The 23,743-nt window shown below is 42.9% G+C and overlaps 1 protein-coding gene across 1 annotated transcript; it reads left to right on the top strand.

The window, feature by feature from the left end:
- Positions 1–1,353: 1,353 nt before the first annotated feature.
- LOC120958795 (uncharacterized) lies at positions 1,354–5,774 on the top strand. The gene has a single exon (XM_040381799.2). The coding sequence runs from the start codon at positions 1,393–1,395 to the stop codon at positions 5,578–5,580; it is 4,188 nt and encodes a 1,395-aa protein (XP_040237733.2). The 5' UTR covers positions 1,354–1,392; the 3' UTR covers positions 5,581–5,774.
- Positions 5,775–23,743: the final 17,969 nt, after the last annotated feature.

Genomic DNA, 23,743 nt, shown 5'->3' on the forward strand with positions numbered 1-23,743 from the left:
AAAACAAACAAGAGCCAGTCAAAACCATGCAATTTCTGCAAGTAGAGAATGAAAAATATAAAATCGATATAGTTATGTACTGGTCAACACATTTTGGCACCAACGGCTGGACCCGTGGCATCACGCATTGCCAGTCGTACAGCACAGTCGTCATGCATAATTCACCCTTAGTACGCATTCGACAGTTTCATTAAGTTAGTTTCAATAATAGGTTATCGATGCATTCTTAATCAGACCACTCGCGCATGCAGTTTAGTTTAGTAAAATAAAGACTAGACCAACCGGTCGACTCTTATTATTATATATCCAGTCAATCAATCATAAAGCATTTCATAGTATAAAAATCATTTTAAAATAACTTCAAGTGCTCAATTCAAAGTTCAGTAATAATAGTAAAAGGTCAACAGGTAAAAAGTCAAAAGAGTAGTAAAAGGTGTTCCAGTATCATACAAACACTTTCAAGGCTCATAAAGATTACCTCGAAAAGATGTCATTTCATTGTATGCTCTCACTAAGGGAACCCACCTATGCCATCTGAAGTATTTTTGTTTTGTTTGATTTGTGTGTTTTTATAGCATATGACAAGCACCAACGAACATATTGTAATAACCAGATAATACCAAATGCTTATTTTTAGAGTGTCATAACAGTAAAAATACAGCAGTCACGGTAAGCTCATTCATAACTTTGCAAGTGATACGATTCTGTCAGTCGTTCCAATTGGTTCATTCAATGGTTCAATCATCATGCCAACTCACTGTTGTGATCACATCCAGCGTGATTCAACCAATAATTCGCAAAAAATCGTTTTTGGAACACTCATTTCCTCAATCTATACTTATCTGCAAACCTAGCTACTGAACCAACCAGAAACGGGAGTGGCAATTTGTCTGCAAAGGCTACTGAAATTCATTCCACGGCAAAGCCCTGTCATGGTAAAAAAATCCTCACATGCAATGACTTTCCACGAACATGTACGATTGAGTTAGTTTACGACTTTACCTAGAATGTACGCGCTCCGTGTAGGTTATGGGTGCGCTATCATAACCATCCTGTTTGTTGTCCATCTTCATTTATAGACCCACAATTCATGAGGCCAATCGACATAAAATGACCACTTCCGACGCATCGCCAGCATGCCTTGTACAATGTGGCTATCGATTTTTGTTGACTAAAAATAAAAAAAACGACTATTTCAAGCCGCGAAATGATAACACCCGGTAATTTAACATGGTCATGGTCAGCTGCATCGCTGGACGCTTGTGCAATTGGTCTGTCTCAGACGATCATAAACTATATACTGCTTGATAAGGATATGTATTATTAGGGGCTGAGTATAAAAGCAGTCCATCTTCCGATCACACAGCAGTACAATAGACAAACAAACAAGACATGAGACTTCTAGTGGTACAGGCTGTGGCGCTGCTGGCCATTCTTGGATCAGCGAGGGCGGAAAAGACTTCTACTTATGGTAGTTGTTCCAAGCAGGAGGAAGGACTCACCTACGGTATCGCGGGTGACTGTCAAAAGTATTTACTTTGCAAGAAGGGTGTGTTAGAGATTAAAGATTGCAAGAAAAAGTACTACGATACGGTGACAGGAAAGTGTGTACAAGCAGATCGTGCTATCTGTGCTGTGGAAACTGCTCCAGAACCGGAACCTCTGCCAGAACCAATTCCAGAGCCAGAACCAGAACAAGAGGAGGACGCTGAGCAGTATGATTACCTTTGTTACAAAGTGTTGTACGGTGTGCGAGTTCATCCAACGGCATGCGATCGGTACCTCGTGTGTAATAAAGAAAAGGCAACGATTGAACGATGTGAAGACGGTCTCATATTTATAGCTGATTTTATTAGCTGTAGCCCCGGCAGCAAAGTGACCTGTACGGCAGAGCCTGACGAACCAACAACCCAAAGCACTGTTGTGGAGCCAGAGCCAACCTTCCCAACTACTGAAGAGTCCGGATCTGAGGAGGATTCCTCGGAGAGCTCTGGAACGTACGATTATCTGTGTGCCAAGACTCTTGTAGGAAGCGTCGCTCACCCTGAGACGTGCAACAAATACATCTCCTGCTACAAGAACAAGGCCAAGGAACAGAGCTGCAAGAAGGGATATGCATACACCTCGAAACTGCATCTATGTATCAAGCAGAAGAATGGAGCGTGCCCTGACGATGTTCAAGAGGAGTCTACTACCCAAAGCACTGTTGTGGAGCCAGAGCCAACCTTCCCAACTACTGAAGAGTCCGGATCTGAGGAGGATTCCTCGGAGAGCTCTGGAACGTACGATTATCTGTGTGCCAAGACTCTCGTAGGAAGTGTGGCTCACCCTGAGACGTGCAACAAATACATCTCCTGCTACAAGTACAAGGCCAAGGAGCAGAGCTGCAAGAAGGGTTATGCATACACCTCGAAGCTGCATCTATGTATCAAGCAGAAGAAGGGAGCGTGCCCTGACGATGTACAAGAGGAGTCTACAACCCAAAGCACTGTTGTGGAGCCAGAGCCAACCTTCCCAACTACTGAAGAGTCCGGATCTGAGGAGGATTCCTCGGAGAGCTCTGGAACGTACGATTATCTGTGTGCCAAGACTCTTGTAGGAAGTGTGGCTCACCCTGAGACGTGCAACAAATACATCTCCTGCTACAAGTACAAGGCCAAGGAGCAGAACTGCAAGAAGGGTTATGCATATACCTCGAAACTGCATCTATGTATCAAGCAGAAGAATGGAGCGTGCCCTGACGATGTTCAAGAGGCGTCTACTACCCAAAGCACTGTTGTGGAGCCAGAGCCAACCTTCCCAACTACTGAAGAGTCCGGATCTGAGGAGGATTCCTCGGAGAGCTCTGGAACGTACGATTATCTGTGTGCCAAGACTCTCGTAGGAAGCGTGGCTCACCCTGAGACGTGCAACAAATACATCTCCTGCTACAAGTACAAGGCCAAGGAACAGAGCTGCAAGAAGGGTTATGCATATACCTCGAAACTGCATCTATGTATCAAGCAGAAGAATGGAGCGTGCCCTGACGATGTTCAAGAGGAGTCTACAACCCAAAGCACTGTTGTGGAGCCAGAGCCAACCTTCCCAACTACTGAAGAGTCCGGATCTGAGGAGGATTCCTCGGAGAGCTCTGGAACGTACGATTATCTGTGTGCCAAGACTCTTGTAGGAAGCGTGGCTCACCCAGAGACGTGCAACAAATACATCTCCTGCTACAAGTACAAGGCCAAGGAGCAGAACTGCAAAAAGGGTTATGCATACACCTCGAAACTGCATCTATGTATCAAGCAGAAGAATGGAACGTGCCCTGACGATGTTCAAGAGGAGTCTACAACCCAAAGCACTGTTGTGGAGCCAGAGCCAACCTTCCCAACTACTGAAGAGTCCGGATCTGAGGAGGATTCCTCGGAGGGTTCTGGAACATACGATTATCTGTGTGCCAAGACTCTTGTAGGAAGCGTCGCTCACCCTGAGACGTGCAACAAATACATCTCCTGCTACAAGTACAAGGCCAAGGAACAGAGCTGCAAGAAGGGTTATGCATATACCTCGAAACTGCATCTATGTATCAAGCAGAAGAATGGAGCGTGCCCTGACGATGTTCAAGAGGAGTCTACAACCCAAAGCACTGTTGTGGAGCCAGAGCCAACCTTCCCAACTACTGAAGAGTCCGGATCTGAGGAGGATTCCTCGGAGAGCTCTGGAACGTACGATTATCTGTGTGCCAAGACTCTCGTAGGAAGCGTAGCTCACCCTGAGACGTGCAACAAATACATCTCCTGCTACAAGTACAAGGCCAAGGAGCAGAGCTGCAAGAAGGGTTATGCATACACCTCGAAACTGCATCTATGTATCAAGCAGAAGAATGGAGCGTGCCCTGACGATGTTCAAGAGGAGTCTACTACCCAAAGCACTGTTGTGGAGCCAGAGCCAACCTTCCCAACTACTGAAGAGTCCGGATCTGAGGAGGATTCTTCGGAGAGCTCTGGAACGTACGATTATCTGTGTGCCAAGACTCTCGTAGGAAGCGTGGCTCACCCTGAGACGTGCAACAAATACATCTCCTGCTACAAGAACAAGGCCAAGGAACAGAGCTGCAAAAAGGGTTATGCATACACCTCGAAGCTGCATCTATGTATCAAGCAGAAGAATGGAGCGTGCCCTGATGATGTTCAAGAGGAGTCTACTACCCAAAGCACTGTTGTGGAGCCAGAGCCAACCTTCCCAACTACTGAAGAGTCCGGATCTGAGGAGGATTCCTCGGAGAGCTCTGGAACGTACGATTATCTGTGTGCCAAGACTCTCGTAGGAAGCGTGGCTCACCCTGAGACGTGCAACAAATACATCTCCTGCTACAATTACAAGGCCAAGGAACAGAGCTGCAAGAAGGGTTATGCATACACCTCGAAACTGCATCTATGTATCAAGCAGAAGAATGGAGCGTGCCCTGACGATGTTCAAGAGGAGTCTACTACCCAAAGCACTGTTGTGGAGCCAGAGCCAACCTTCCCAACTACTGAAGAGTCCGGATCTGAGGAGGATTCCTCGGAGAGCTCTGGAACGTACGATTATCTGTGTGCCAAGACTCTCGTAGGAAGCGTGGCTCACCCTGAGACGTGCAACAAATACATCTCCTGCTACAAGTACAAGGCCAAGGAACAGAGCTGCAAAAAGGGTTATGCATACACCTCGAAGCTGCATCTATGTATCAAGCAGAAGAATGGAGCGTGCCCTGATGATGTTCAAGAGGAGTCTACTACCCAAAGCACTGTTGTGGAGCCAGAGCCAACCTTCCCAACTACTGAAGAGTCCGGATCTGAGGAGGATTCCTCGGAGAGCTCTGGAACGTACGATTATCTGTGTGCCAAGACTCTCGTAGGAAGCGTGGCTCACCCTGAGACGTGCAACAAATACATCTCCTGCTACAAGAACAAGGCCAAGGAACAGAGCTGCAAAAAGGGTTATGCATACACCTCGAAGCTGCATCTATGTATCAAGCAGAAGAATGGAGCGTGCCCTGATGATGTTCAAGAGGAGTCTACTACCCAAAGCACTGTTGTGGAGCCAGAGCCAACCTTCCCAACTACTGAAGAGTCCGGATCTGAGGAGGATTCCTCGGAGGGCTCTGGAACATACGATTATCTATGTGTCAATGCTATTCAAGGTAGCTTGCCCCATCCAGACTCCTGCACGAAATACATCGTCTGTTCCAATAGTAAGGCGAAAGAAGAAAGCTGCAAGAATGGATACTACTTCTCGGTCTACCTGAAGTCATGCATCAAAGGAAACAGCGAAACTTGCGCTGAAATCAATGGAAACGATGGTACCTCGTCACAAGCACCGCCAGCAACCACTGAAGCCGTTCCACCAGCCGTTGGAGGCGACCCTGGAGACGGAAACGCCGGCTGTATTGAGGGCTTTACCGGATACCTACCGATCGCAAATGACTGCACAAGCTACGTTTACTGCTTCCAGGGAGAACCGGGCGTTCGAAAGTGTCTGGAGGATTACATCTACTACGACCCATTCAAGGCGTGCCTTCCGGGTGATACTGTGCTTTGCAAACTGTACACAATTTAGAAGGCTCTCGTAAAAAACACATACAACACTACCATTACGTGATAGAACAAACTAGTTGTGATAACGTTTTTACTCTTATCCATGTAACCGAAAGCAACCGTGGCTTTATAGGCTCGTGTACGATTGCTTCTATACAGAAAGGGAAAATAAATCGATGCCCGTGACGGTTACGATACGGTGTAATTGACAATCAGTTTCAGTCGGCTTTTTCGTCGGTAAAGACGTTCTCTTCGGTTTCGGTCTGATAATCGAACCGCCATCTCCTCCTTCCTTTCCTTATTGATTGGCACTGAAGCTTCACAAAACCACAACCAAAAAACTCTCGAGCTATCTGAATCCGAACCGAACACAACAGTGCTGGTGATAAAAAGTGGAAACGGTTACGGTTTGGGCAACAAGGGTACTGGCACTACTGCAACGGTACGCACACGAACCGGAATTACAACCGGCCGGTGGCGTGCATATGCTTCGAGCATGTGAGTTTAATTGCTTGTCCTTTTGTGTGTACTGCATACGTTCGGTGCTACGGTTCGATGAAAGGCAGTTACTTCACATTTCGAAGTCAGACATCCGTTACAACCGTTCGGCGGCGGTGGTGGGCTGATCTGTGTACACATAACGTGCTCAACGCTCACCCCAAGTTTCGATGTGCTTCGATTAGCTGGAAGATAAAAATGCGGCCGCGGGACGAGCAAATGCTTCTCGGAATGGTACGATTCGCTAGTTACGTGCTTAACACACAGTACCTGAAGAACTGAAGTCACATCTGAAGAGGTAAATTTTCGATGGAAGTAGTTATCGATTTTGTCCACTGTTCCTTTCTGCACACCGGCTACACAACATCGCTGTGCTGTCTACTAGTTTACCCAGTGTCTGGCTTTTCCAGTGAACCATCAACATCATCATCATCTTCTTCATCCCGTCAAACGTTGTTGCTTTGTTGTGCGTGCGGTTTTTGGAACTACGTTTTCAATTATAGGTCCCTTCGTTTCGTTGCCGTGGGTCGTGCAATTCTTCAAACAGTAGCATCGGAAAGATGGTAGGCAGCACGCGGCAACCGTTTAGCGCAATTCTGTAAATCCTTTTGCTTGAGCAATTTGAAGAAAACTGTCTGCCTCCATCTGCATCTGTCTGTCTGTGCAGAAGGATGCAAGTACGAGTAGCTGTTGTATTTTTACTTTTTGATTGCGTGGAAAACGAATTCGAGGGGTTGTTGGAAAACGCTTAAATTACGCTCCACCCTTCAAAGGAGTAGCTGAAGAGTTGCTGGTCAGTCATCGTTCAATGGATAGATACTTGATGTTGCATGACTGTAAGCGCTGACTAGTAGCAGAGTTGCATTCGACAACTGAATAGAGCTATTGGATGGTTGAGATCATTCAAATACGCGCAGAAAACCATATCCCAACGATCGCACGTAATTACTAAATCGTTGGTGTGGAACGTGAGCTCAAAACGATGCAAAACTGCGACGCAAAAACTCACCACATTTGCGTTCAGAAGAATGATGTTTGCTTTGTAATTGCAATCACAGTGCCTTTTTAGTGACCGGTAGAGTGGAGGGTTTTTTTTCTCCTCCGTCAACTTCAATAACATTTTGCTACGCTATATACCTTTGATGCAATTGTGTTAAGTGTACGCCAGTGAGGCTTGACGTGCAGTGCGTATCTAGCATATCGCTGTCGACTACAATTCTTTTGATCAGTTGGAAATTATCTCAATCGACCATGAAACCGTTTGCTGTAAGTACAGTGGACGGTAATTGACACTCATTAACAGATGTAAGAAAGGTCGTTAATTTTTTCTCACAATTTCTTAGAAAACCTATGTGCTGAGTATGTTGCCAGTAAACGGTTTATTAATTTAAGCAAAAGCTGGCAAAAGAATAGAATTTAAAAATAATTCATCTAAAAACTACCATAATTTATCTCAATTTCTTCCCGGTTTTGAGGATTTTAGATATTTCATTTCTGTTTTTTTTACAATTTTATTGTTTAATTTCAATTTTTTCCTTTTTTCATCGCTTGTGCAGTTTTATTTATGTTTTTTTTTTTGCAATTATAATCGTTCATTTTTGTCTCTTCACAAAATTTTATTGCTAATTTTTATTTATTAACCCTTGTTTATTTATCTTTGTTTTGTGTTTTTTAACTGTTTCTTCATCTACTTATCTTTTTGCTTGATTGTTTCTATATTTTTTTTGTTTTTTTTTTTTATATTTCTCTATCAGCTTATATCATTGTTTCAATAATCCATTTTCTTATGTTCCAAAGACAGTTTTACAAAGTTTTAAAATAGTATTTAAATAATTTTTCAATGTGCTATATTCATTACAAAACAGCTGGAACTTATTCTTGTTTTTTGCTTTTTTTCGTATTCTTGCTTAAGCTAGCCAATATTTCCTTTTGAAGGCATTGCTCCCCCTTGACAAGGACACGACCGCATGCTATCGCTTCAACCATAGACCACAGCCTGTGCCTGCCCTTTTCACCGCAATAAACATCAGTTTGAAATACAACCCACTTAGTTGGCACGCTTGATGACAAACGACGGCCATAGCAAATGTGCGTTTAAATCGTAGAAATAAAAAAAAGTTACTCCACCCACAAAATTTCCCTTTCTTGGGCACTCTTTACGGTTGAAGCAACGGAAAGCAAAGTTTAACAAACGCCCGCAATAGGCCGACGGGGCTACATTATCATATTTAATTACTAGCCCGCCAGGGCAACTGCTCCCCATGCCGGGAATCGACTGCAAAAACTTTTCCCACAGACGACAACAGATCATTAGCCTAGCCAGGCAATGGGCAAACTTTTTCGCCCTTCGGCGACGATTTAAAAGATAAGAATAGGGAATCCGCTTCCGCAACATAACCGACAGCGGTCACCCGGCCCACAACCGGTCCAGTTCCGGTGGTTGGCAAACTTCAGCAATACCGCGCGCGGGCGCAGCTATTTCCACCCCTGGCGTACTGGTTAATTTTCCATGCGGATCATTAATTTTCCTCAGGCACTCATTCGCACAGCGGTTTTCGCACTGTTTCGCACAGTGTCAAAAGTACTTGTCCGTTTTGGGGGTTTTGTTTCACCTGGTGTTGGACAAACAGGCAGTGCAAAAAACAGATACAAATCAAGCAGCTCCTTACAGCTATTTTTCATCTCCCCGAAGAACCACTTTTACAACATCCGAAGCGACAGCAGCAGCAGCAGCATCAGCAGAAACAGTACATTGTTTCTTCTAGCAACTCGATTGAAACCTAACGGATGGGGGCGCCCCTATCCTAGATGACTAAAAAGAAGTTGTTCCACTCTTAAGACATCAGCAGCAGTAGCAGCAGCAGCAGCAGCAGCAATGTTTTACCACCCGTGTGAAAGTGCAGTTGTATTGTAGTTTAATTATTTCCTCCACACTGAAACCGTTTTTGCGCGCCAGCGTTTCCAGCAGCCTCGGGTGTGTCTCGGTAGTGTGGTAAAAACCCACTCGAAATGACGATGTAGTTCGGCTTGCCCGGGGAAAGTGGCCACAAAGCGGTAGCGAACCTGCAAGCTGGAGTGGTAAAAAAAAAAGAAAACTCGGTACGAAACGAAACTACATTAAGTTTGTAATTGATGATGTGAGCATATGTTTGCTTCTCACCAAAGTTGGACAGTTGTAGGCACTGGGTGTATGATAAGACGAGCTGTGCTCTTTTACAGGCACAGCTCTTTGTACCTTTGTTCTGCAATTAACTATTCTTTCGCAAGTTATTCGATGCTTAAACACATCTTCAAACATGCGAGAATGTTGTAGTTAATTCGCGACAATAGATGAACGGATGAGTTGATTGAGAATTTTGCAATTAAAATGTTAAAATGAAACACGGAAACAATACACGGAAGTTCAATTGGTTTTGAATTTTACATGCAAGGACATAATAATAGGAATTTATAACAGAATTGTTTAGAGAAAGCTGAAGTGCATTTTGAATATCAGTCAATAATCAATAAAATAGAATTTAATAGTAATGAAAGAACATCATTCACCAACCAACATGATGCATGAAAACTGTTCCTTTTTATTTCCACAATAGCTCATTCGTCTCACATTTAACCAAAAACTTGATACCGACTGAGTCAATGATTAAACTTCACTACAGGAACACTATTCCCTTTTCCAAGATAGCAATCTTTTCACGCGTCATATTTCCTGCCACCCTATCGGTACGATCGGTAACACAAAGCCGGCAGCGAAAAAGCCAAACGAGTTAACTGCAATGGAAAACCTTCAAGAAAATCCCACAAACTCTCTCAACAATAATGCCCTCCGCCGACTCGAAACCGGGCTGCGTAAAGAGTTAAAATAAAATACCAATTTGAAATGGAAAACCGTGCCAAACGATCCGCTTCCAGCGTTTTGCGGTTTTGCCGTGAAGCCATACGAAGGTGTTGGAAATTGGTTCTTAAACCGGTCCACGTTGTACGGTTTACGTAAAAAAAAGGCCACAACTTCGATGCACACTCACAGTACACAGTTTCACCTAAATTGGTGCCGTTAATTCTGTGCATCGTCACGTTGACTGCCAGAACTGGCACTGCACTGAGTTCTCGCAATTGAGTGCGGGTGTGTGACAATTTTTCCCGCGAGTTACGAAACGCAAACGTTCTCGGTGGGAAGAGGGGTAGGTAAGAAACCTGTGTTTGACTGTGACTTTTGCACTTTTGCACTGACGCGGGCCGAGCCCGGTACATTGAAGGTGCTTGGCCTGCTTGTTTTGCCGGTGTCGACCGGACCATTGTCAATCCAATTGCTTCGGTCGCGTTTCCGTGTGATTCGTTGTGTAAATATTGACACGTTGCTGGCGGGTTGGCCCGTTGCGCGTAATCTCGGCGGGGTGATGGGTGTTTGGCTTTGGTAGAGGCTACAGCTAAGATTGCTTATGGGTGATGATTGTGGAGATTTAAAAAGCATAATTTATTATAAAGTATTGTTTTGGGTATTATAAGAACCGTGAGACAGTATCACTATTAACTGACCCCTTATGATGGCTATCTTTTGGAGGTTCCCGTAACGTTTACGTAAAAATAAATAAAATAAACACGGTATCTCTATGCATTATAAAAAAATGATTATTCTTATTCATGCATAGACAAACAAAACACACAAGAACAGAAAAATAGACAATCTTTAGATAAAAAGATAAACTATATGATCAATAACATAAAAGCAAATATTATAAATATAAAAATAACTAATAAACGAAGACTTAAACTCAAGATAAATAATTGTGGGATCATAAAGATAGATAATAATAATAATAATAATAATAATAATAATAATAATAATAATAATAATAATAATAATAAAATTAATAGTAGAAATAATAATAATAATACAATTAAAGCTGCAAAACGTTTTTTATGGTAGGTTGATGTAACTATTTAATCAAGTAGAATTTATAGCAGTCCTGTAAAATTAGCACGAATTGTTCAAAATCTACTCTGTTTTGAATCAATACTAATCTTTACACAACATTTCTCTTGGCACATACTTTGTCTACATACACATACACACAATCCAACACCTATCTAGCTCCGGTTTGCGATTGCCTATCTCAAACCGCTTTGACCGACGATTTCTATTTTAGTGCCCGAGCCGTCAATCCCTACCAATCGCCCAACACAAATCACTCGTGCCATAAATTCATAATCAATTACGCGGGAACCGACCGGTCGGCCGGCGTCCGGGAAATGGGCGATTCGTTCCACAACAATGACATTCCATATTGCTATTGCCGACGATGATTGCTTATCCCGTTGCGACGCGCGCGCACCGATAGAAAAATAGTTGAAGGAGAGAAGGGAGAAAAAAAAACTGAACCGAAACACACACAAAAAATGCGCAAAAGAAACGCACTTTTACTAGGGACAATGCTGTGAGCGGGAGACTTTAGGACCCTCTTTTCTGCCGCGTACTGAATTATGGTTTCACGTGCGTATCGGATTTATGCTCAAGCATCCTGCTGGGAGGATGAGCAGTGTCTAGCGTACCGTCTTCCCCGTTGCTCTCACTCCCTATCTTGCACCCGCCGCATTCAATTGGTATGCACACCAGCAATTAGGATCCCTTTTTTCCACGTTCGAGTAGTGCTGTAGTGCCTCCCGATGAGCCTCCGAAGGGGAACGACTCCGGATCGTGCGTTAGCCGCTGTCGCTGTAAACGGTTGCAGAGGATAAACAACCGTAAACTATCGGAAAATATGTTATGCGATGGGATTATGACGCATCGGCGTTAGGTGTGGTGGACCCACGGCCAGGTTGTGATAGGGCGCTAAGCTGACTCATCCCACCAATTGAATCGTCATTAGGGAGGTTTTTTTTTCGTTCGTTTGTTTCGGTTTTGGTGCATTCGCTTTGTTTGCTGCTGTTTATGTCGGAATATTTCTTAGTGATAAATCATTTTCAACGTGTAATTGCATCTAAGAGGGTTATGCCTTATTCTTGTATTGCATGATAAGCTTAATGTCTTTCTATTGCTATACATTCTGAAACGAATGTAAATTCTGTAAATTCAATTGAATTTAAGGTTTGAATACAAGGTTTATTATTTAATCTGTAGATTGCATGTTGTTTGAATCTGTTGATTGAATTATTATAATGAATTTGGTGTAGATATCAATCAAGATATCAGTGCTGTATCAATCATCTTAAACTACACTAGCACTTATTGTTTTGTTCCTTTTCGTCTCTTCTTCCTCCTATTTTCTTATTTTAATTTTTACTCCATTTTTTATCGTAACAATCTTAAACAATAATAAATTAATCATGCATATTTGAGCTTCTATGAGTATCCCACAATTATATATTTTGTCATCATTAGCAGCAGCGCCAGCAGCGAACATAGCAGTTCGCTTCGATTTTAACATCGTTTGTTATATTTTTAAACTCATAACATCCATCCCACAGCACGGCACAATGATCTTACAGGCAAACAGTCGACGGATCTTCCCATCCTTCGCCTGCGCACGGGATCGGCACCGTGGCAACATATTGTTTCTAGGTTCAGCGAACCATTCACATCGGCGGCACACGCCTGCACCATCATTGGCATCGTTTCGCAGAAATCGGTAACGATTGTGCTCATTAAATTTAATAAATCAAACCCCTCCGGTCGAATGGCACGGGCTCGGGAGGATTCTGAATTTCCCTCCGCCTCAATGCCCTTTTTCCAACTTTCCGCGCTTGGGTGGTGCGCTTTTTTTATTTAAACTGTGCATTCTTTCGTTCGCCCCCCAAATGAGCAGAGATGACGACACCCAGGGGTAGTAGAACGCGTGAGATAATCGTACATACACACACACGCTTACCGGGGTACGAATCTGGCAAGTGTCACAGCGGGAGGTTTGGTTCTGCAGCGTGATTTCTCACGGCGTGCTGATTGGCCACCGCCAGCACTGGCACGGGAAGTCCGGGGAAGCCTAAGGGTTGGTGTTCGTGTTTGCACGTTCGCGCGACTACTTTTCGTGTGCAGTAGTCACTGTTCAAATAAGAGTAAATTTTATTACAATTTTGCCCGGCAGCGATTACTACTCCGGGAGTTCGCGGATGGCGACTGACGCCCGGGACAATTTCGAGCAGGGAGTGTGTACGCGGGAGCGTGCTGCCGCTTTGCTGGACTTACACTTAATCTTATTAGAGCATCGCCCAATCCTAGGAGGTTTCTGTGAGATACCGATCGCTCCCGGTGAATGGTTGATCCTGCAGGCACAATGGGAAAAGTTGGTATGGTTTGTTGGTCATGCAGCGAAAATTTAACATTTAATTAAGTGTTAAAATTGAAATATAAAATTAAATTGAATTAATGCTATGCATAAATTTTAACTAAAATATTAAAATAATATACCAATCGAGGTTAACCTAAGAAAAACCTGGGAGTTGAACCTTTCAGTTAAACAAACTAGCAATTATATTATTCAAGTGTATGATGGATAAACAAATTTAGGACTCTTGAAATATTAAATTGAAATTAATTGTCTGTCGATGAATTACTTTTATTATTTAAACTCAAAATAATATGATTTTGTAATATTATTCGCTTTATTTGCTGAAAGCTGTGTCAAGAGAGTAGATTGAAACTGATTTGTTTAAGCATCTTTCAAGCAGGATTGAACATTTTCAAGGCTAAATAGTATTTGTAGCATTAAACTAATTTCTTCATTTGTTTAGGTATGTCAATGTGATGCATTGTAGAACAATTATTTTTATTTTTTATTGTTTTTTTATGCTCTAGAATGAAAATTGCTTTGTTATAATGACGCGTTTTAGATAAAAATAAAATAAATTGTGACGAAAATAGCTGTGCTCTTTGGTGTAAGTCAAAATCATTTCTGGAATAATTTTAAATACGTATCAGATAAGTGCAAAACACTTGACGTGTTCAGTATCAAAATAATGTTTATTTTTAGTATGAAAGCATACTTTCGTCATGCACTCCAAGCATTATATTGATTTTCTTAAAATATTTTAATTACAACAGATCCGCCACCTGTCCCAGTGTGCACAGCCAGCAGCTCAAAACTTCCACCTCATCCACTAGAGCACGAGATGAATTTAGCTGTGCAATAATAACAAAAAAAAGAAGCAATTCCTGTCGATTCCGAGACTCATGCAATCTAGGCAACTTCTTCCGCCTTCAGGGCATGGTGAGCACCAGCCAAATCATACCAGCAACAACAAAAAACGCTCGGTAAAACACGAAAATCTCGCACTGTAAAACCTGATTGAATCGAGAGCTAACAGTACTCCTTTTCGGATTTCAGATTGCCAAGAGCTTTCAGGAGCGGAGCTGCAAAGGGGACAGTAAACTAACAGGGAGACACACACACACATACATACACGGCGTTGGTGGATTTTCAACTGCAACTTCCATCGTGGCATCGAGGCAATGATTTAGCTCTCCCAGGTGTGAAGACGACGTGTAAAAAGCGAACTTTCCTTCCAAAGTGCGCGCCGGTGGGAGAGGGCGAGCCATGGCGTAACGAACCAAACCCGCGCCATCGGCACTACCGTGTGGCCTGGGCCACAAACTTTGTGTGGCTTTCGGTGTGTGTGGGTGTGTTGTGCGTCAAGCAGCTGGGTGTGAAAGGGCGGGATGGATGTCTGAGAAAACCACTTTCCCGAACGGTGCACCTGAGCACCGGCTTGCAGGCGCACTATACAATGCGCCCACCAAATGAGGTTGTGGAAATTCGTTACTTCCGTCCGATGTGTGTGCTTCCGGTATATGTGTGTATGTGTGTGTGTGGTCGCTGTATCTACAACACATTGCTCCTCATCGCCCAAAAAGGATCCTACCGTTCAGTTGCAGCAAACGGAAGGTACAACTTCGTGTATAGTTGCACTCTCTCTCGCTGTGTGTGTGTGTACCGTGCGCTCAAGATAATTGAATCGCGGTATGTGTACGTCTGGACGCGCCGGGATTGAGTACGCCCGTGCGCCCGTTCGTCGCCCGTTCGGTCGGTAAGCCTCGAAGGTGAAATAAATTTGATGAAAATTGAACTTCCCCAGGGTACTGTACTGGTAAAGAAGCGCGAGAGGCAAGGTGTGAGCTCAGTACAGGAGACGACAGAGCGGGAAGTATTGGCTTTTGGGATGGAAGCTTTTACGTTACAGCTTCCGGGATAGAGCGTGTGCTGCAGGATTGTGAAGCTGCACTTTGACAGGAAGCGGAGTACGGCTAATTATTACAGGTATTACAGGGTTTCAATCGATCCTTTTCTTTTCTTCTGCTAAAGGTGGTTTTCATTATGCTACGCTCAATGGTATGAAAACGTTCGATCATTGGCAGCCGTTCTATTGTCCTTGGCCGTGGCACCCTATTGTCAAGTAACAATAAATGTTTGGTTTAGCAACCTAAAAGGCAGTACATAACATTCAATTTTAGAGAACATGTTTTATAAAAGCACCAATGAAAGAAAAGAAGCAATTAATTGAAAAACAATGTTACGAATTACATAGATAGGTCTTTATTTTGTCCTTCAATTGACTCAATGCGTTAAACCAAAAGCAATTCTTCAATTAATTCAAAGAAATAAGCAACTCTATAAAAAAATGAGGATTTCCTACGAAGGATATGCTATACTTTTTTCATTATTATTTCATGTTTTTTGAACAGCTAGATCCGTCCAAAAACATTTGAGATAGAAAACGTCTGGCCAGCATCTACCAAGAGTGCCATTTGATAGATAGGAAGGTTTTGTAGCTTAATAATATGCTATATATATAAAAATCTCGTGTCACGGTGTTTGTTGCGAGCAACCTTCGAAATGGCTGGATCATTTTCAACGAAACTTTGCACACACCTCATGGTGGTATGAGAATAGGTTTTAAGACTTAAAAATCGTTCAGATGTTACACTAAACTTTATTTAATAAAGATTTTCTAACTTCCATACAAAGAGAAGGATTGTTGTTGTGTTGTATACAGCAGTTTGACACTTGGTGTGAGGTTTCCTGGCGGTTTACACTCGATGATCGGATCCTGAGGGGATACGGGCACGATACAACTATCCCAAGTAACATAGCAATAATGGAATATTTGATTTTTTTGAATAACTAAGTTTGTCGGGCCAGCTAGTAATATAATTTAAAAATCTGAAGAATACTACAACTTGCTTGATGTTGATTCCCGTGATCTTAATTAAAAATACCATTACGGCATCGACTCCGGAATCGACTTCAGATTCGGCTACGAATTCAGCTGCGGATTTGGCTCCGGAATCAAAATCTGCTCGAGAATCGAAAAAAAACTCCAAAATCGATTTCGGAATCGGCTCCAGAATCTGCTTCGGAATAATAATCGGTTCCGTAATCTAAATCGGGTCTGGAATCGAAATTGAATCGGTTTCGGCATCTCCATAAGAATAGACGTTTGGATCCATTGATGATACAGTAGAACGTCGATTATCCGGGGGCGGATTAACCGGCGGGCGGTTTAACCGTGCCCATAAATGTGACAGTTGTTCAAGCGTACGGCGAACATTTGCAGTGTTAGCCAAGTGGGCAACCAGTTTTTTTGTACAGCTCTGTAGTGTCTAGTGGTGTTTTCGAAATTCATTTTTGTTCATGAACAGTTGTAAAACCTATAGTTATTGATTAAAATAATATTCTACTAACGATTAATCGATTGATTCAAAGTAAATTAATCATAAAACTAGTGTATTTTATAATTGTTATATGAATTTGACATTTCTTGGACCATTATCCGTGCAAATCGATTAACCGGCAACCGTCCGGTCCCGAGCTACCCGGATAATCGACGTTCTACTGTACATATTAATAGCCGCAAAGAATCAAAATTTTCTTATAAATGATCCATTCTTATCGAGATTCTCGGACTGATTTTGCTTCTGGATTTTTCTGAAGTTTTTATTTCAATTCAGGAACTGATTCTCATTCCGGAGCTAATTCCAATTCTGGCGTAAATTCTTATTTCGTTACCAGAGCACACTGCGATTCCCAGGTTGATTCCGATTTCTTAGCTGATTTTTATTCCGGAGCCGATTCCGATTCCAGATTCGATCCAGGATTAAGCTGCGGAATCGGTCCCGGAATTGATTCCGAACGCAGAATCGGAATCGTGTAGATCCGAATCCGAGGTCCCACCACTAATTTCGAAGTACACTCACGCAGTTGCTGTTTCTTACAACTCTCACGCTTTTTTAGTTCTATTTTGTTGGTAAGTTGTAGATGTAGAAAACCAATAATAAACAATTCGTTTTTCTATTCAACATTTTTATTAATTCTTCACCATGTTTTTAGATGTCTCAAATAGTCTGAAACTATGGAAGAATATGTAGTGAATATCCAGGTCGTTGTAATAACTTTGAGTATATATCCATATAGTTAGTGTTGGTACATACTACAGAAGTACGTTAGCATGAAACAAATCGATTAACGGGGCCCTTCACGATTCTAGTCAGTTTTTTGTATGGAGTTTGACAGTTGGAGGCCGAAATCATGAAAAACTGCTATACAATGCCAACAGCTGACAGGCTGAAATTTCAGCCTACGAACTTACAACGGAAAGGGCCCCAATGCTTAGTTTGGAAATAGAAACTAAAAAGTGGAAGTTTATCTTTTATCTGTGATACTCATGTTATTATTATTTATTAATTAATCTTCAACGGGCCCTATGGCCTAATTAAGATGTAACAGTTCATTAAAAAAAAACATAACAAAACATGATTTGCAGCGCAATTCACTGCGGCCATGGCAAAAGCCGGAGACGTTCCTTGAAGCACTGAGTTGAGATGTCGAAGTCGAAGCAATCCGAAACAGTGTTGATACACTAATTATTTTTAATCTTCACATTATTCACTATCGAATTCTTTGGTCTTTATTCACGGTTCAGATTACTCCTAATCCACATGTTCCTTTTAATTTCATTCACCTCAATTACGATCGCATCACGTCGCTTCTAGTGCAAAACGGCACACCCTAATTTGATTTACGACCATCACCCCCCAGAATGATAGCAGACATTCCGTCGATATCGACAAACCCCCCAAATCGCATCGACGCACATAATTTATAGCACTGATCTAATTCATCCGATTTCCGCTCTCCGCTCTTTTATGGCGCGATAATCGAGTGATAAGCAGGGTAACCTCACGAATAAACCCCCAAATTACATTTGTTCGTTGCCGCATCCCGGAACAAAATGACACAGCCCGTTTTGTTCTGGACGATTCAAGCTACCAAAACGGTGCAAGTTCCGTACACAGCGATGTCTTATCTTTTCGACGCGATGAAGATTGCTTGTAGCGGCGGTGGAAGCTCCCTTCTAGCCAGTCTGGTACAGCGTGCACTGTTCTATCACTCCCGGAAGACACAATAGAAAGGGAACGTAGAAAACGTACCCATCGGGACAGTCGAGCAGTGAGGCCACTTCCTGCACGCATAGGATGTACTTGGTGCAGTCGGGTGCATACGGTAGTCGTCCGTTGCGTACCGTTCCGCACGACGCCGCTGGTTCCTCGGTCGACGGTACGTCACCGGGTATAGGATCCCTCGGCGGGCACTCGCTGCCGGTGTAAGGTGCGCACTCGTCGGTCTGGCTGTTGTACACGAACTCTGCCGGACATAGCATCATGTCCCAGACGCCACCGCCCAAACAGTTGTACGCACCGTTACAGCACGCGGGAAACGTGTACCATTGGCCATCGCGCGCCATCTCACACTGGCTGTTGTCCGGGAAGTCATCCGCGTAGAACAGCTCGCACCAGATTACATCCGAGCTGCGGGCGGTTCGGTACTGGAGAGCCATCCGGGCCCGGGAGTCTACTTTGATTTCTCCAAAACAGCTCCCAACAAACAGGAAGCTTAAAAGCGCAAGATGTAACATTGTATTGATCGTTTCTTTTACACGGTGCACGGTTGAGTTTCAACTACAAAATGACCCGTGAAGATGGTACGTATTGTGCTTTTATAAATGTCATGCGGTGGGACACCTTCTTATCTCGGATAGACACCTGCGATTTTAGGACACAATCCGGTGTAATAAAACCTTGGCGTATTGACCATCGTCGTAGCAGTCGTTTTGGCAACCTACCTTATTTCCGGATGATACGATTGTTACGATGCTCTTTTGCTATGCTCTGTAGAATTAAAGGTAATCAGTGTCTTGTGATGATTTAATATTTATTGCTCGTATCACACATTACCACAAATCAAAGCATTATCATTATGGAACCTACAACATTTCGTACACTTTTTCTTCCACAACTGTATCTTCACTCTTTCAGGAATCTGCTGTTTGCATCGTTCAATTGATAGTAGCTCGATATTCATCCATCGCGCTGCAACTAATTTCAATCCGTCTAATTTGTTCCATTCCATTACCAAGCCGATCTTTCTTTGAGTGATGTTCTGGCCTTTCTGAAATCCTTGCCCCTGCTCATCTCAACGTTCAACGCTGAAAGATGATCGCACCACGATGGTAATATCATTTGCTTAAAGTGAATCCCCTTGCTCGATACCGCGCAAAACCTGGTGCAAAACCTCGCCTCGTAAATCAATTACCGAACCGTCAAAGAAAGTGCAGCCTTGCTTCTTACGCTCACTATCAATTAATGCTTTTACCGAAGGAAGCGCGGTGAAGGTTGATGGAACATGGAAATCATTACGCGCTGATTGCAACGAGCACCGTTGCAGCCAGAGGAGCATAGTTTTTGTCGAGTTTGATTCAATTTGTGCCTTACTTTGTAACGCTACGCTTATCGTTTGATGCCATTAAGATGGGGTTTGAGTGGATGGATGAAAAGGTTGAATTTTAGTGCGTAAACTTTGTTTGCTTCAAAGCAAGTGTTGAAGGTAAATTACGTTAAAAAATTTAATAAAATTAGTAAATTAAATAAAGTAAATTAAATTAGTTTTGATACGAGTTTTGCAACAAAACAATGCGCCTAAATTTTTCCAATTTGTGTAGAAAATACTACAAAATAAATTTAGTTTTCATTTATTTTATGATTAAAATAACACCGAACCCGTTCCTTCTGAATAAACAAGAACCATTAATTTTGTGTAACATGTAAATCATAGATTCAAACCAAACAATTATTAATTAATATGAAACTAATGATCTGGATACAAAACGGATGTAAAAGATTTGATAAATTGTTCATTAAAACACGTCATAGTCGAGAGATTGCATATATTTGGGCGTAAGGCAATAAACTCAATTTTAAAGCCTAACACTATGCAATTCGCTTTCAAGAGTGAAGTAATATCCTGTTTAATAATAACATTTCGTTGAAATTAGAGAGGCAAAGCACTAGAATTTCATGATTTCCGAAGAAGTAAATATAACCTTCCCATACAACAGACTCGAAGTTGACACACCTCCGCAGAAAGAACCCAAGTGTGCAGGCTTCATTTGTGGTAACCGTTTTCCAAGAAAAAAGTCACTTCAGTAACGCGCCATCATCTACTTGGCAAACAAAGGCCACAAACTACAAGCGAGATGAATGATGCACCTGCACCGATGTCAACGTCTGCGTAATGGTCCCACTGAATGGAGAGACGTATTCCCGCAGGTCGCACTGCCTTCCTTTCACTGCATATCATTTACGGTGGAAAATCTGTCTTGCGTATTACAGCTGCAGCCCAGCTTTCCGAAAATGAAACAGCATCGCGGTGCGCACCAACTAAAACTTGCCCGACACAAACACACAAACACACTCACCCACACATTTCTACAACGCTCTGCATCATGTTAGTGCGATAATATTCTTCGAAACAGCTGCGGTGCAGCAGTACTGTACATGCGGCTTTCACCAACTATATGTCTACTTTGCCTGCACAAGATCACTTGGAACGTGGGTGCAAAATTCTTCGAGCAATAGAACAATTCTAAAACCGAAAACCACCACACACAAAAAAACAACAACCTTCGCTATTTGCGCTCCGAGCGATTCATACTAATAGCTGACACAAACCCCTAACCCTTCTGTGCTGACAAGCGTTGTCTAAATTTTATCCTCGCCTGTCCCTTGCGCCAGCCTGCCCAGGCGGCGTAATGTCACAGCAAAAGTTTGGTTTTTGGAAAGATTGGTGTGGTATGCCGGAGAGAGGTTACTGGAACCATGCTAATGGGTGACAATGTATGTACTGTGTGTGCGATGATGTCTATTGCGTTCGCCGACAACGCCTTCAACCCGCGGGGCACGCACATATGAAAAACGTATGTGCGCCTTCGTGTGTGTGTCTGTTTACACAAACCGACGCCGTCGTATACAGGAAACTTTGCAATGTAATTAAAAGCAGATCGTTCCTGCAAACGCATGTTACATTAGAGAGTAAAGAGGTCACAGGTCGGGGCAACGGGAACGTACAGGACAGGGGACACAGGAACCATCCAACACAACACCGCGAGGTGTTGACATTGAGTGAACTGATGAGATTTTGACTCGATTGTCAGACACGTGGAGTACAACAGGAGAAGAAAAAAAAGAACAATAGACACGCACACCCATCACACCAAGGACAAAAACTGAGCTTCCGGTGTTTAAAAAACGTGGTCGGTTAATAGGGTGTGTGACTCGGTGACAGTAAAGTATTCGCGCCGGGAAATTATTTTACCCTGTTGCGTGCAGCAACCATGCGCATGGGAAGTTTTGAAACGCTTCAGGCGTTAATGTCGCTGTTGGTTTTGGTTAGAATTGTGGAATAATGTTTATACTGCCTTTTGGAAGTATAGCATCTATATATCCCAGCAATGTTGAAGGTGTGTCTCTCGAAGTAGACAAGACGTTGGAGAGAAGAAATGCTTGTTCAAATATGTATCTAAAGAGTAATCTTTCGATACTCATTTCAATTTCAGATTTCTGTTCATCTCAAATTTGGAAGTCTTTTTGCACTCAGCAAACGGTTTAGGTCTTGTAGTTTTCACGAATTCCTTGCATAATGTGTCGTCAGATTTCGCGAATTATGTCGTTGTCCTAACTAACGATCATACATCATACGATCATCAAGATAGCAGAACTTCTCTACAACCTCCAGTTTGTAGCCATTAACTAATACATTGCCTCTCTATTGGGTCCTTTCATGAGATGACAACTTTAAAGTATATCAATTGCAAAAAATATGTGAAGAGATAAATAAACGCTATGATTTTTATTGCAAGTACCTCAAATACAAGTACAAGTCTAAATACCGATAAGTAAGTATCCCAGGTTCTCAGGAAACCTGAAAATCCTATGTTAAACTGGTCTACGTGATGAAATTCATGTTCTGAAATCATTACAATGGCTATCAGTGTAATAGAATCAATTATTTTCGTTACCTTTGATGTCTTTACTGTCAACTGTCCACTATTCCAGCAGAAGACAACGTAGAAGAAACTATAAAACACACAGAACAGACCTTCAGAGATTCCTTAAGCGATGAATGCTAATAACAACACTAACAATTCCTTAAACTATCTATTTCAAGTGTTCCCCGTTCCTGTCATTCCCGAGCTGTCCTCCATAAATCCTTTCCATCGTAGATTTGCACATGCTAAAAGTTCCGAGCGTAAATTGAATCCTTCCAGCACGTCACATTTTCCAGCGGAAAGAAATCATAAACAACGGATGCAATTTTATTTTTCTACCACAATTTTATTCATCCACACTCTATCTCTCCGAACAAACCCATACCCCATTCACCGCCGTCACTTTTTCCCTTTTCGCACCCCTTTTCGCACAAACTCTTCACCCTTTGCCCAGAACGCCTCAGAACGTCGGAGCGAAAGACAACTTTCTTCTCGCCGTGGTGTGCCATTATGCTAATTTTACGATTACTTTCGCACATCTGGTGCCCGAGTTCGCGCTTTCGCTTGTGCACAGTGCCGAGGGGGTTGGGTGAGGTGCTTGGGGGCTCCATTTTAGCCCCGGTAATGATTTGTAATCGTTTGCAATTTCGGCCATTTAAAATATTTATCCGCGTGTTCTTGCAGCCTACCCCTTCTCGACTGTAGCCTGCCGTATTCCTGTACCAGCCGATGCTGTGTGCCTTGGTTGTGTGTGTGTGTTTTTTTTAAAGGTAATTAGACGCTTAGAATGCTTCCCCTTCCCGGCATGTCCATCGAAAAGGTAGGATTGTGTGCGCTCGACTAAGTTAAGCCGTATAGATTGCAGCAACGTTTTCATAAATTTAAATTTATTCTCAACAGAATGCTCCACCAGGGGTATAACGCTCCCATTCCCCAATTGGGTCGGAATTAGGTACCGGGCGCGAACCACATTCGCCCCCCAAAAAAGCCTATCACAGCCAGAACGAACGTTGCGTGCCGGGGCGTTCGGCTGGAAAATGGTGCTGAAAATTTATGAAGCTGCAATATTTGATGTAATTTGAATAATAACGTTTAGCTCATTGGGCCCATTTTGTCCATTTTCGATTAACCGATTCTCGGTACATGCAAAACGGTGTGGGTATCTGGTGCCACCTGTCTAGCACCGAACACCACCGCTCCCATGTCCGCGGTAACCGCACATTCCCGCACAAATACAACAGGGCAAAGCACGACCAAAAATGGTTCCAGCACTAATTCCCTCTCGATGATTGGAGCCGCGAATTTAGTCGCCGACACTTAAACGGCTTACGGACGTAACGCGCTACGCGGCACCACGTCCCGGGTGTCCGTCGCCC

Source organism: Anopheles coluzzii, chromosome 3, assembly GCF_943734685.1.
Source record: "Anopheles coluzzii chromosome 3, AcolN3, whole genome shotgun sequence".
NCBI classification, from domain to species: domain Eukaryota; kingdom Metazoa; phylum Arthropoda; class Insecta; order Diptera; family Culicidae; genus Anopheles; species Anopheles coluzzii.

Bases quoted from the DNA above. Each gene is read 5' to 3' on its own strand.
- LOC120958795 (XM_040381799.2), top strand. From the start codon at position 1,393: ATGAGACTTCTAGTGGTACAGGCTGTGGCGCTGCTGGCCATTCTTGGA.